The sequence below is a fragment of the Pan paniscus genome, chromosome 10 (assembly GCF_029289425.2).
Source record: "Pan paniscus chromosome 10, NHGRI_mPanPan1-v2.0_pri, whole genome shotgun sequence".
In the NCBI taxonomy this organism is placed as follows: domain Eukaryota; kingdom Metazoa; phylum Chordata; class Mammalia; order Primates; family Hominidae; genus Pan; species Pan paniscus.
In genome coordinates, this window is record NC_073259.2 from 118,573,940 (window position 1) to 118,585,962 (window position 12,023).

Consider the following 12,023-nt stretch of genomic DNA (forward strand, 5'->3'; position numbering starts at 1 on the left):
GAGTGCAGTGGCGCGATCTTGGCTCATTGCCAGCTCCGCCTCCCGGGTTGACACCAGTCTCCTGCCTCAGCCTCCCGAGTAGCTGGGACTACAGGCGCCCACCACCACTCCCGGCTAATTTTTTTGTATTTTTAATAGAGACGGGGGGGGTTTACCGTGTTAGCCAGGATGGTCTTGATCTCTTGACCTCGTGATCCACCTGCCTTGGCCCCCTAAAGTGCTGGTATTACAGGCGTGAGCCACCACGCCCTGCCAGTACATTTTTTTTTAAGCTGAAATTTGACTTGGAGAAATCACCATACAGGGACAAGAGGAAACTTTGTTAAAGATAATAGTGGATAATAACTAATGGTAGCTATAATAATTTAGTGACCCAAGAAAGTTCTAAAAACACCCCATCAGTGGCTTTCTATATCAAGTTGCATTTATATGGTTCTTGTCTGAATCTTAAAACACAGAGCTTGAGGAAATTTTAACATTTTTTATGTGAAATGATTTTGGCCCTAAGTATTAACAGTGTTTTCCTCTAGATAATGAGTAAGGCATATATGTCTTGAAATTTGAAACTTGAAACCTGTTATTTGAAAGTGCATCCAGTTTTCAGTTCAGCTGTAGCATTAAACATTAATTAACATTACTTTGTGAGCCAAATGATATTTTATCCATATTGTTTTTATATTATTATTATTATTATTATTATTATTATTATTATTATTTTTGAGACAGAGTCTCCCTCTGTTGCTCAGGCTGGAGTGCAGTGATGTGATCTTGGCTCACTGTAACCTCCACCTCCTGGGTTCAAACAATTCTTGTGCCTCAGCTTCCCGAGTAGCTGGGACTACAAGTGCAAGCCACCATGCCTGGCTAATTTTTGTATTTTTTTGTAGAGACGGGGTTTCGTCATGTTGCTCAGGCTGATTGAGACAAACTTCTGAGTTCAAGTGATCCATCTGCCTTAGCCTCCCAAAGTACTGGGATTACAGGCGTGAGCTACCACATCTGGTCCCTTCCTTCCTTCCTTGCTTCCTTCCTTGCTTCCTTGCTTCCTTGCTTCCTTCCTTCCTCCCTTCCTTTTTGAATTGCACATTCATGTTGCCATTTTTTTTGTATCAAATTATTTGGTATCTTGTATAACTGCCCCCACTTAACACTGGAAAAGTTCCCAAATGAATTTTGTAGGTGTTCCTGACATTTTGATATCAAGAAACACCGTTAAACCAATGTCTAACATCAGATTAACACCAAGATTACATAAATTCTAAGAATTTTATTTTTATCTTAATAATATCTCAATGTCAAAAGGAGTGCAGAATTTATAATACAATAATAAAAAGACAACCCAGCTGTAAAAAATAAGTAAAGGATTTTAATAGTCATTTCTTCAAAGAAAATGTCAGTAAGCACCTGAAAAGATGCCCAACATCATTAGTCATTAGGGAAATGCAAATCAAACAATTTTCAATCTGTGAATTATGTCATATGGGAATTATATCTCAATAAAACTGTTTTTGAAAAAAGCCAGAATAAAAGGGCATTTGGGATGTCAAGAGAACCTTGAAAGCAACAGGTAACAGTCGAGGAAAGGAGCAAAGGGAAAGAATATAGGCAGCAGGCTGCTTAGAAACCTCTGCCCCCACATCTAGGTCTCCAGCATAATTCACCTGAGTTGTTTTTGAACAGCTTCACTTTCCAGTATCTCTCTTTACAGTATGATCTAGGGCATAAGTAACTGGGCATACAAAAACATATAATTAAAGATATTTTATTCTGGAATTTTGTTTGTACTGCAGAGTTCATGTGTTTTACTAAGGATATATTTTGCTATTCTCTTGGCCTTCAAATGAAGTTATAATTTTAAAATATGCTGAAAATATAGCAGCTATGTATAAGAAAGAAGGTAGGAGTTTGGGTAAATTTTTCTAAACCCAGGCCAAGTAATTATTTATTTCCAGATTAGAGATTTGAGTCCCAGTTAATAAGGTATGTCTTTCTGTTTGTTTTTCAAATAATGTTAATACTGTTCTTTACATTTTATAGATTGCTTGCTGATGCCATTGTTCTTTTTACATCAAGTCAAGAGGAAGTTACTCTTGCTGTTACTCCACTGAATTTTTGCCTCAAGAGTTCTAATGAGGAATCAATGGGTAAAGATTGTATCTGAAATGGTGTTTTGATGGGTTATTACTTCCTGTCTCTCAATTACTAACCATACTGCAAATATTAGTGACATAATTTTATTCCTGTCTAAAAAGCAGTAAGATGTAGAAAGGTTGGAAAAAGCTTTAAGAGATCCAACAAGTTTAACACAATCAGCAATTAAAATATTTGGCTTTGAAATTCAGGGTGTTTTAAAATTAGGAGAATGGGGCCAGGTGCTGTGGCTCACGCCTGTAATCCCAGCACTTTGGGAGGCTGAGGCAGGTGGATTACCTGAGGTCGGGAGTTCGAGACCAGCCTGGCCAACATGGCGAAAACCCATCTCTACTAAAAATAAAAAAATTAGCTGGGTGTGGTGGCTCAGGCCTGTAATCCCAGCTACTCAGGAGGCTGAGGCAGGAGAATCGCATGAACCCGGGAGGTGGAGGTTGCAATGAGCCAAGATTGCACCATTGCACTCCATTGCCTGGGCGACAGAGACTCTGTCTCAAATAAAAGAAAAAAGAAAATTTGCTACGGTCTTTTGGCACAACAAGCTGTTTGAGACTGACCTTAGATAATATGTTTTTGGTGACAGCAGTAAGGAGAGGATACAAAGGAAAGAACTATTATTTTAAAGTGAAAAACCAGGGCTTAAGTTGGGTCACATGACTTTTGTAGTGTTTGTGCCAGGTTCTGTTCTAAATAGTTTGCATTTATGAAGTCATTTGATCTTCATAACAACTCTAAGATGTATGTAGGTACTATTATTATCCCCATTTTACATATGAAGAAATTGAAAGCACATATAAAGCACATATGAAGCAGTTGGACACTTTGGGAGGCTGAGGCAGAAGGATCACTTGAGGGGAGTTACCAGCCTTGGCAACATAGTGACACCTCATCTTTACAAAACATAAGAAAAATAGCCAGGCATGGTGGTGCACACCTGTAGTGTCAGCTACTTGGTAGGCTAAGGTGGAAGGATTGCTTGAGCCCGTGAGTTTGAGGCTGCAGTGAGCCATGATTGTGCCACTGCACTCCAGCCCAGGCAAGACAGCAAGATCTTGTCTCAAAAAAAAAAAAAATTGAAGCACAGAGAAACTGTGGCTTGCCTGGTGTCACAAATTGCCTAGTGAAAGGGTCTGTTTTATGTACCATCATGCCATCTCTGAATAAAGATGGCCATTTAGTAGCCAGGAGAAACTGTCCCTTGTGAGTAGCTTTCTAATGAAGTTATAGTTACAGTTGACTGGCAATCTAGTTGTTTAATCTTATTATTAAACTTCTTCTATGCTAGTATATTAGGAGTGACATGAGCCTTCTTGTTGGAGATGAATGTATATTTAAGACATTGTTTGATCCTTTAAAAAATATATCATTTGGCCGGGCGTGGTGGCTCACGCCTGTAATCCCAGCACTTTGGGAGGCTGAGGCAGGCGGATCATGAGGTCAGAAGATCGAGACCATCCTGGCCAACATGGTGAAACCCCGTCTCTATTAAAATACAAGAAATTAGTGGGGTGTGGTGGTGTGCACCTATAGTCCCAGCTACTTGGGAGGCTGAGACGGGGGATTAATCACTTGAACCTGGGAGGCGGTGGTTGCAGTGAGCCAAGATCACGCCACTGCACTCCAGCCTGGCGACAGAGCAAGACTCTGTCTAAAATAATAATAATAATAAATATGTATATATATATCACTCAATCTTTGTTCTTACTACTTATATAATTGATATTCATTGAAGAAAATTAAAAATACAAAAAAAATTTTTTAAGTCACCTGATATCCCACTATACAGAGATAAGCACTTTTAATAGTTGGGTATATCTCCTTCTATACTTTAGATCTCACAACAGGAGATTGAGTGAAGATAATGAAATACTATGAAACTATTAAAAGTAACATTGGCCAGGTACAATGGCTCACCCCTGTAATCCTAGTGCTTTGGGAGGCTGAGGCAGGATTGCTTGAGGCCAGGAGTTCAGACCAGCCTGGCCAACACAGCAAGATCCCATCTCTACAAAAATAAAAAATTAGCCAGGTATGGTGGCATGCACCTGTAGTCCATGCTGCAGCAGCTGAGGCAAGGGGATCACTTGAGCTCAAGATTTCAAGGTTGCAGGTGAGCTATGATCATGCCACTGTATTACAGCCTGGGCAACAGAGTGAGACCCAGTCTCAAAAAAAATTAATGGGCCGGGCGTGGTGGCTCATGCCTGTAATCCCAGAACTTTGGGAGGCCGAGGAGGGCTGATCACCTGAGGTCAGGGGTTTGAGACCAGCCTGGCCAACATGGTGAAACCCTTTCTCTACTAAAGATACAAAATTAGCTGGACGTGGTGGTGTGTGCCTGTAGTCCCAGTTACTCAGGGGGCTGAGGCAGGAGAATCGCTAGAATCTGGCAGGTGGACCTTGCACTGAGTCGAGATCACACCACTGGACTCCAGCTTGGGCAACAGAGTGAGACTCCATCTCAAAAAAATAATAATAAAAACATTAAAGTAATGTTATATGTGTATGTATAAATACATTCCTCTCTCTCTGAGGGTATGTATCAGAGAGGTTTAATGAAGCAATTTTGTAGTGGAAAACACAAAACATTGACACACACACACACACACAAATAATTATAAAAATGTGCTTATTGACATGGAAAAATAGCCAAGATATATTGATATATTATTGGGTAGATTATGAAATGGTATGTAGGGTAAGATTGTACTTTCATTTAAAAATATGGCCAGGCGCAGTGGCTCACGCCTGTAATCCCAGTACTTTGGGAGGCTGAGGCGGGTGGATCACGAGGTCAGGAGATCGAGACCATCCTGGCTAACACAGTGAAACCCCATCTCTACTAAAAGAAATACAAAAAATTAGCCGAGTGTGGTGGTGGGTGCCTGTAGTCCCAGCTACTCGGGAGGCTGAGGCAGGAGAATGGCGTGAACCCGGGAGGCAGAGCTTGCAGTGAGCCGAGATTGTGCCACTGCACTCCAGCCTGGGCAACAGAGTGAGACTCTGTCTCAAAAGAAAAAAAAAAAGTTAAAAATGTGCATGTAAGTGGCACATGCCTGTAGTCCCGGCTATTCAGAAGACTGAGGCAGAGGATCACTTGAGCCCAGGAGGTCAAGGCTGCAGTGAGCTGTGATCATGCCACTGCACTCCAGCCTGGGCAACACAGTAAGACCGTGTCTCAAAAAGAAGAAAACAAAAAATTTATTAATTAACTTAGATAAGAAATCTGGTATTTAAACATAAACAGTTTAATTTATGTGAAATGGACTTATAGACCCTGAATCATTGGGTAGTTTAAGAGAAATGTAAAATATTAAATTTCTCTTTTGAACAAAGGCATTTAAAAATAGCATACAGATATCAGGTGGGGAAGTTAGGGTACGTAGGGCAGGAGGAAATGGGATGGGATTTGGGAGACCAGAAAAATTCTTTTTTCCTCTAAATTCATCTCTGGAACTAATTTTATTCTTTATTTTCCCATAATATTAAACAGATTTGAGCAATGCTGTATACAGTGAGATGTTTGTTGGCTCAGATGAGTTTGACTTCTTTCAAATTGGAATGGACACTGAGATAACATTTTGTTTCAAAGAATTGAAGGTAAATAAAGATTTGTATCAATTTAAAATTCAAATTTTCACTGTAAGTTTTTATAAGGATTTTAAGTTTTTTTCTTCTTTTCTTTTTTCAGGGAATACTGACATTTTCAGAAGCTACACATGCTCCTATATCCATTTATTTTGATTTCCCTGGGAAGTAGGTCCTTGAGAATTTTTCTGAGCTTGTTTCTTTTGTTTTATATCAATAACAAAACCTTTTGGATCACTTTGAAATTAATTAACACCTCAGGAATACCTAAACTTTACTATTAATACTTATCAAACTAAAATTTTGAAAGATGCTAAAACATGGCATTTAAAATTTTATTTTTTCTTTTTTCAGACGGAGTCTCACTCTGTCGCCCAGGCTGGAGTGCAGTGGCATGATCTCGGCTTACTGCAGGCTCTGCCTCCCGGGTTCAAGCAATTCTACTGCCTCAGCCTCCCAAGTAGCTGGGATTACGGGCGTCTACCACCATGCCTGGCTAATTTTTGTATTTTTGGTAGAGACGGGGTTTCCCCATGTTGGCCAGGCTGGCCTTGAACTCCTGATTTCAAGAGATCCACCAGCCTCGGCCTCCCAAAGTGCTGGGATTACAGGCGTGAGCCACAGCACCCGGCCTACTGTTTCTTTTTTGTTTTTTGTTTTTTTTTGTTGTTGTTGTTGTTGTTGTTTTTGAGATGGAGTTTTGCTTTTGTTGCCCAGGCTGGAGTGCCATGGTGCAATCTCAGCTCACTGCAACCTCTGCCTCCCAGGTTCAAGTGATTCTTCTGCCTCAGCCTCTTGAGTAGCTGGGATTACAGGCATGCACCATCATGCCCGGCTAATTTTTTTTTTGTATTTTTAGTAGAGACGGGGTTTCTCCATGTTGGTCAGGCTGGTCTCAAACTCGCAACCTCAGATGATCCACCCGCCTTGGCCTCCCCTGTTTCTTTTTAGTCCAGAATTAAGTATCATTTCTAATGTGTTTCTAATGTCCATCAGAAAATGAGTGTCACTGTTGCTCTGACTTGGCTTTTTTAGACCTCTGGCTTTGAGTATTGATGATATGTTAGTGGAAGCTAACTTTATTTTGGCCACATTAGCTGATGAACAAAGTAGAGCATCTTCACCACAGTCACTGTGTCTTTCACAGAAACGAAAAAGGTAAGACTGTGTTTTAACTTCTTTATTACTTGGGACAAGCCATCATAATCTTATTTTGAAATAATTCACTTGCATTCACTTAGGAAACAATTGAGGAGTGAAATATTAGTTAACAAATTTTGACTGAATACAGAAGAGCTGTAGTGAAACTTACCTGTAGCATAGAAACATCACCAATCTCGTGTCAGATATTTGCTTTTTCTGTTCTGTCCAGAATTGAACAAGACTGTCTGGTTTATCTGTGTTGTTTCCCAGAACTCAATTCCAATTTTTAGTTTTTGTTGTTGTTGTTGTTGTTGTTGTTGTTATTGTTTTAGACAAGGTCTCACTCCCATTGCCCAGGCTTGAGTGCTCTGGCACAATCTCAAGTCACTGCAGCCTCCATTTCCCTGGCTCAAGTGGTCCTCCCACCTCAGCCTCCCAAGTAGCTGGGACTATAGGCATGTGCCACCACACCCAGCTAATTTTTTGTATTTTTTTTTGTAGAGACAGGGTTTCACCATGTTGCCCAGGCTGGTCTCAAACTTCTGGGCTGAAGCCATCCACCTGCCTCAGCCTCCCAAAGTGCTGGGATTACAGGTGTGAGTCACCACATCGGGCCTTTAGTTTTTTTTTTTGTTTTTTTTTAGGGGTAATATAGTGTTTTCACAGGAAAGTCTATATTCACTTCCTAGAACTTTTGCTCAGATATAGGGATAGCCATTGCTTTCTTGCTTTCTTTTTTTTTTTTTGTTTTTTTGTTTTTTTGAGACAGAATCTCACTCTGTTGCCCAGGCTGGAGTGCAGTGGCATGATCTCAGCTCACTAAAACCTCCACCCCCTGGGTTCAAGCAATTCTCCTGCCTCAGTCGCTGGGATGACATGTGTGCACTAACACACCTGGCTAATTTTTGTGTTTTTAGTAGAGACGGGGTTTCACTATGTTGGTCAGGCTGGTCTCGAACTCCCGCGTCAGCCTCCCAAAGCGCTGGGATTACAAGCATGAGCCACTGCGCCTGGCTTTTTTTTCTTTCTTAATTTCTTTTCTTTTGGGGGAAGAATGATGCTTTATTGTAAAAGTTATTTCAGGAAATTTGGAAAATAGAGAAAAGTACAAAGAAGAAAATAAAACTTACTCATAATTGCATCACCCAGAGATAGCCACTGTAACATTCTGGCTCACTGCATTTTCTTTCAGACTTAATTTTGTGTATACTTGTATTTTCAAATTTAAAAAAAAATTTTTTTGAGACAGGGTCTCACTCTGTCACCCAGGCTGGAGTGCAGTAGCACAGTCATAGCTCATCATAGTCTCAACCTCCCAGGCTGAAGCATTCCACCTCAGCCTCCTGAGTAACCAGGACTACAGGCACCTGCCACCACACCCAGCTAATTTTTGTGTTTTTTGTAGAGATCGGGTTTTACCATGTTGCCTAGGCTGGTCTCTTAACTCCTGGGCTCAAGCAGTCTACCTGCCTCGGCCTCCCAGAGTGCTAGGATTACAGATGTGAGCCACTGCACCCGGCCTATCCTTGTATTTTAAAACAAGATTAGGATCATAGAGCATATACAGTTTTGGTATTGTGGGTATGTTTCAATATCACTGATAATGACTTGAAAACATGATTCTTTTTTTTTTTTTTTTTTTTTTTTTGAGTCAGAGTCTCGCTTTGTCACCCAGGCTGGAGTGCAGTGGCGCCATCTCAGCTCATTGCAACCTCCGTCTCCTGGGTTCAAGCAGTTTTCTGCCTCAGCCTCCAGAGTAGCTGGGATTACAGGTGCCTGCCACCACGCCCGGCTAATTTTTTTGTATTTTTAGTAGAGACGAGGTTTCACCATCTTGGCCCTGCTGGTCTTGGACTCCTGACCTCGTGATCCACCCCCCTTGACCTCCCAAAGTGTTGGGATTACAGGCGTGAGCCACCGTGCCCGGCCGAAAACATGATTCTTAATGACTGTACACAATTTTATCATATAGATGTATAGTAATTTACTTGGCTTTTCCCCTAACTTGCTCCTGTTACCATATCACAAGATATTCTATGCACAGTGAGTTGCTTTACTGAAAGATTGTCTGTCAAGAGAATTTATAAATGATCATATATATAAATTTTAACTTGCAACAATTTAGTTCCATGTATTTCAATATATTCCCTAATCCAGTGCTATAATTGTCATCCCACATTGTCCATTAGTTATATAAAAATATATTTCACAATAAACAGTTCATTCATTTAATGCCTATTAATACCTCAGGTCAGATTTGATTGAAAAAAAGGCTGGCAAAAATGTAACTGGCCAGGCCCTGGAATGTATTTCAAGAAAAGCAGCACCAAGAAGGCTTTATCCTAAGGAGACTCTCACAAACATATCTGCATTGGAAAACTGTGGCAGCCCTGCAATGAAAAGAGTGGATGGAGATGTCAGTGAAGTATCAGAAAGCAGTGTCAGCAACACAGAGGAAGTGCCAGGGTCTCTGTGTCTCAGAAAGGTAAAAGCATTGAGATTCAACCACATCTCAGTCAAGAATTCTCATCTGTCTCCCTTTGCAGTCTTCCTCCCCAATCCCCACCCAGCCATGTTCTGAAAATTGATTTTCTTATTTTTTGATAGGGGAAAAGTGAAGCTAGTCTGAATTATAGAATGAAGAAAAGTCTGATAGAGAAAAGTCTGATTTACAGAATATCAATAGAAAATAGTTAAATTGTTCAGTCAGTAATTTCTAACAAAGCATATTCAAGTAGAGGTTTGGGTCACTTGTTTCCAAGAATAAATTATGATTTTTTATGGTATATTCTATCTTGAATAGCGATAATATGCTGAGGTCATATAAATAATTTGTTTCCTAAAATGTTTCCTTCTAATTTTACTTTTCAAATTTGTTTGGTAAATCTTGTATTCATAATAGTACAAACATAAATTTCATCCCAACAAATATCACAAATTCCTTCATAGTGGAGTCCCAGTTAATAATATCTTATTCTATAAGATAGATGATAAGCTTCACAGAATGCTGTAGTGTTAAACCTTACGAAATCTACTGAACTGAAGGTAAGCAATGTATTAGAAACTGAAGTATCTCAAATATTGATAATCCTAATTTTACTTGTTTAATGTTTTGTTCAAGCTTGTTTTGCTGTTGTTATTGTTGGTTTGGAGATATGAGTTTCTTAGTTAGAATTAGAAATTTGAAAGCAAAAATAATATTTTTGAAAGTTACCATCACCATCTTGGCTGGGTGCAGTGACTCACGCCTGTAACCCCGGCCCTTTAGAAGGCCAAGGAGGGAAGATCTCTTGAGGCCACGAGTTCAAGACCAGCCTAAGCGACAGAGTGAGACCCCATCTCAACAAAAATTTAAATATTAGCCAGATGTGGTGGCTGTAGACCTAGCTGCTGAGGAGGTTGAAGTGGGAGGATCTCTTGAGCCCAGTAGTTCAAGGCTTCAGTGAGCTATGATCGCACAACTGCACTCCAGCCTGGGCAACAGAGTGAGACACTGTTTCTTAAAAAAATAAAAAATTCACCATATTACGCTGTATATGACTTTTAGGGCAGAATTTGATTAGCAAACTGGACTTAGTTTGATACCATAGGTGTTTATTGAGTACTTGTTATATTCCCAACACTTAGGGCAATTTTCTCTTCCTATATGTTACTAAGTTGGCCATAAAATGAAAACTGAAATCTGTGTTCTCATTGTACAAAAGCATTGTCCCCTCCTATTTTTCTAGTCACACATATTGTACTTACTTTTTCACAGGCAACAACAGAAATCATCTTCCTGCTGCTTCAGGTCCCTGAAATTCACTAAGATTGCCAGTTTCTTTGCTAGAGAAAATGACATTTAGAACTTTAATCTCCATGAGCACCATTACAGCACTCTTTACTCCAAATTTCCTATTGTGTCACCAAATTCTTGAAAGAAGGCTCTATTTTTAAAGGGAATTATTTGCCTTAATGTGGCAAACTCCTGCAAAGCTGAAATTACATTATGGGTAAATGATGTAGACCCTTATCATGTTCTGCCTGAAATTCCATGGGCTTCCTGCCATCCTCTGTGCCTCTGTTCTCCTTCACCCTGCTTCTCTTCCACAGTGTACTCATAGATTTTTGTCCAAACCTGAGGTCTACAGTGAGGCCCAGGGGTTCAGAGCCCTGGCTCTAGAGTTCAAATGCCAAGGTTCAAACCTCTCTCTTACCACGTATTAACTGCGTAACTTGGACAGGTTATTTATTTTGCCTTCAGTTTCCTTAGTAAAATGGGGGTAATAATAATTATGCCCACTAAATGGAATTGTAAAGATTGAGCTAAAGATGCAACAGGCACATGGTCAGTGCTTGATAAAATTTAGTTATTGGCTGGGCACAGTGTCTCATGCCTGTAATCCCAGCACTTTGGGAGGCAGAGGCGGGCGGATCACGAGGTCAGGAGTTCAAGACCAGCCTGGCCAAGATGGTGAAACCCTGTCTCTACTAAAAATACAAAAATAAGCTGGGCATGGTGGCGGGCGCCTGTAATCCCAGCTACTCAGGAGGCTGAGGCAGGAGAATTGCTTGAATCCGGGAGGCGGAGGTTGCAGTGAGCTGAGATCGTGCCATTGCACTCTAGCCTGGGCGACAGAGCAAGACTCCGTCTCAAAAAGAAAAAAATTATTGTTGTTACTTATCACTCTCTTGCTTTTAAAACTCTTAGATTGGCCGGGCGTGGTGGCTCATGCCTGTAATCCCAGCATTTTGGGAGGCCGAGGTGGGCAGATCACAAGGTCAAGAGATCGAGACCATCCTGGCCAACATGGTGAAACCCCGTCTCTACTGCGAATACAAAAATTAGCCGGATATGGTTGGCCAGGCTGGTCTCAAACTTCTGGCCTCAAGTGATCTGCCTGCCTTGGCCTCCCAAAGTGCTGGGATTACAGGCATGAGTCACTGTGCCTGGCCTCCACATTTAATATTCAGTATAACAGTACAATGATCATTTCATTGAACAAAAATCAGAAAATACAAATAAGAGATAATCACTTCAAATATTTTGATTATTACTCTGCCTTTAAGACTTTCTTCTTTTTATTTATTTGGTTTTTTTTAGACGGAGTTTCATTTTCGCCCAGGCTAGATTGCAATGGTGCAATCTGGTTCACTGCAAC

General features: G+C 40.5%; 1 protein-coding gene across 5 annotated transcripts in view; it reads left to right on the top strand.

Annotated features, from left to right (window-relative positions):
• The window catches only part of RAD9B (RAD9 checkpoint clamp component B), a 31,517-nt gene that overhangs the window by 11,002 nt on the left and 8,492 nt on the right, over positions 1-12,023 (top strand). For all 5 annotated transcript variants that reach the window (XM_034934471.3, XM_063593650.1, XM_055096133.1 and 2 more), the window contains exons 6-10: positions 2,038-2,144; positions 5,645-5,751; positions 5,843-5,907; positions 6,775-6,897; positions 9,133-9,367. In XM_034934471.3, coding sequence (XP_034790362.1) covers positions 2,038-2,144; positions 5,645-5,751; positions 5,843-5,907; positions 6,775-6,897; positions 9,133-9,367 — 637 coding nt within the window. The remainder of the gene's footprint in view (positions 1-2,037; positions 2,145-5,644; positions 5,752-5,842; positions 5,908-6,774; positions 6,898-9,132; positions 9,368-12,023) is intronic.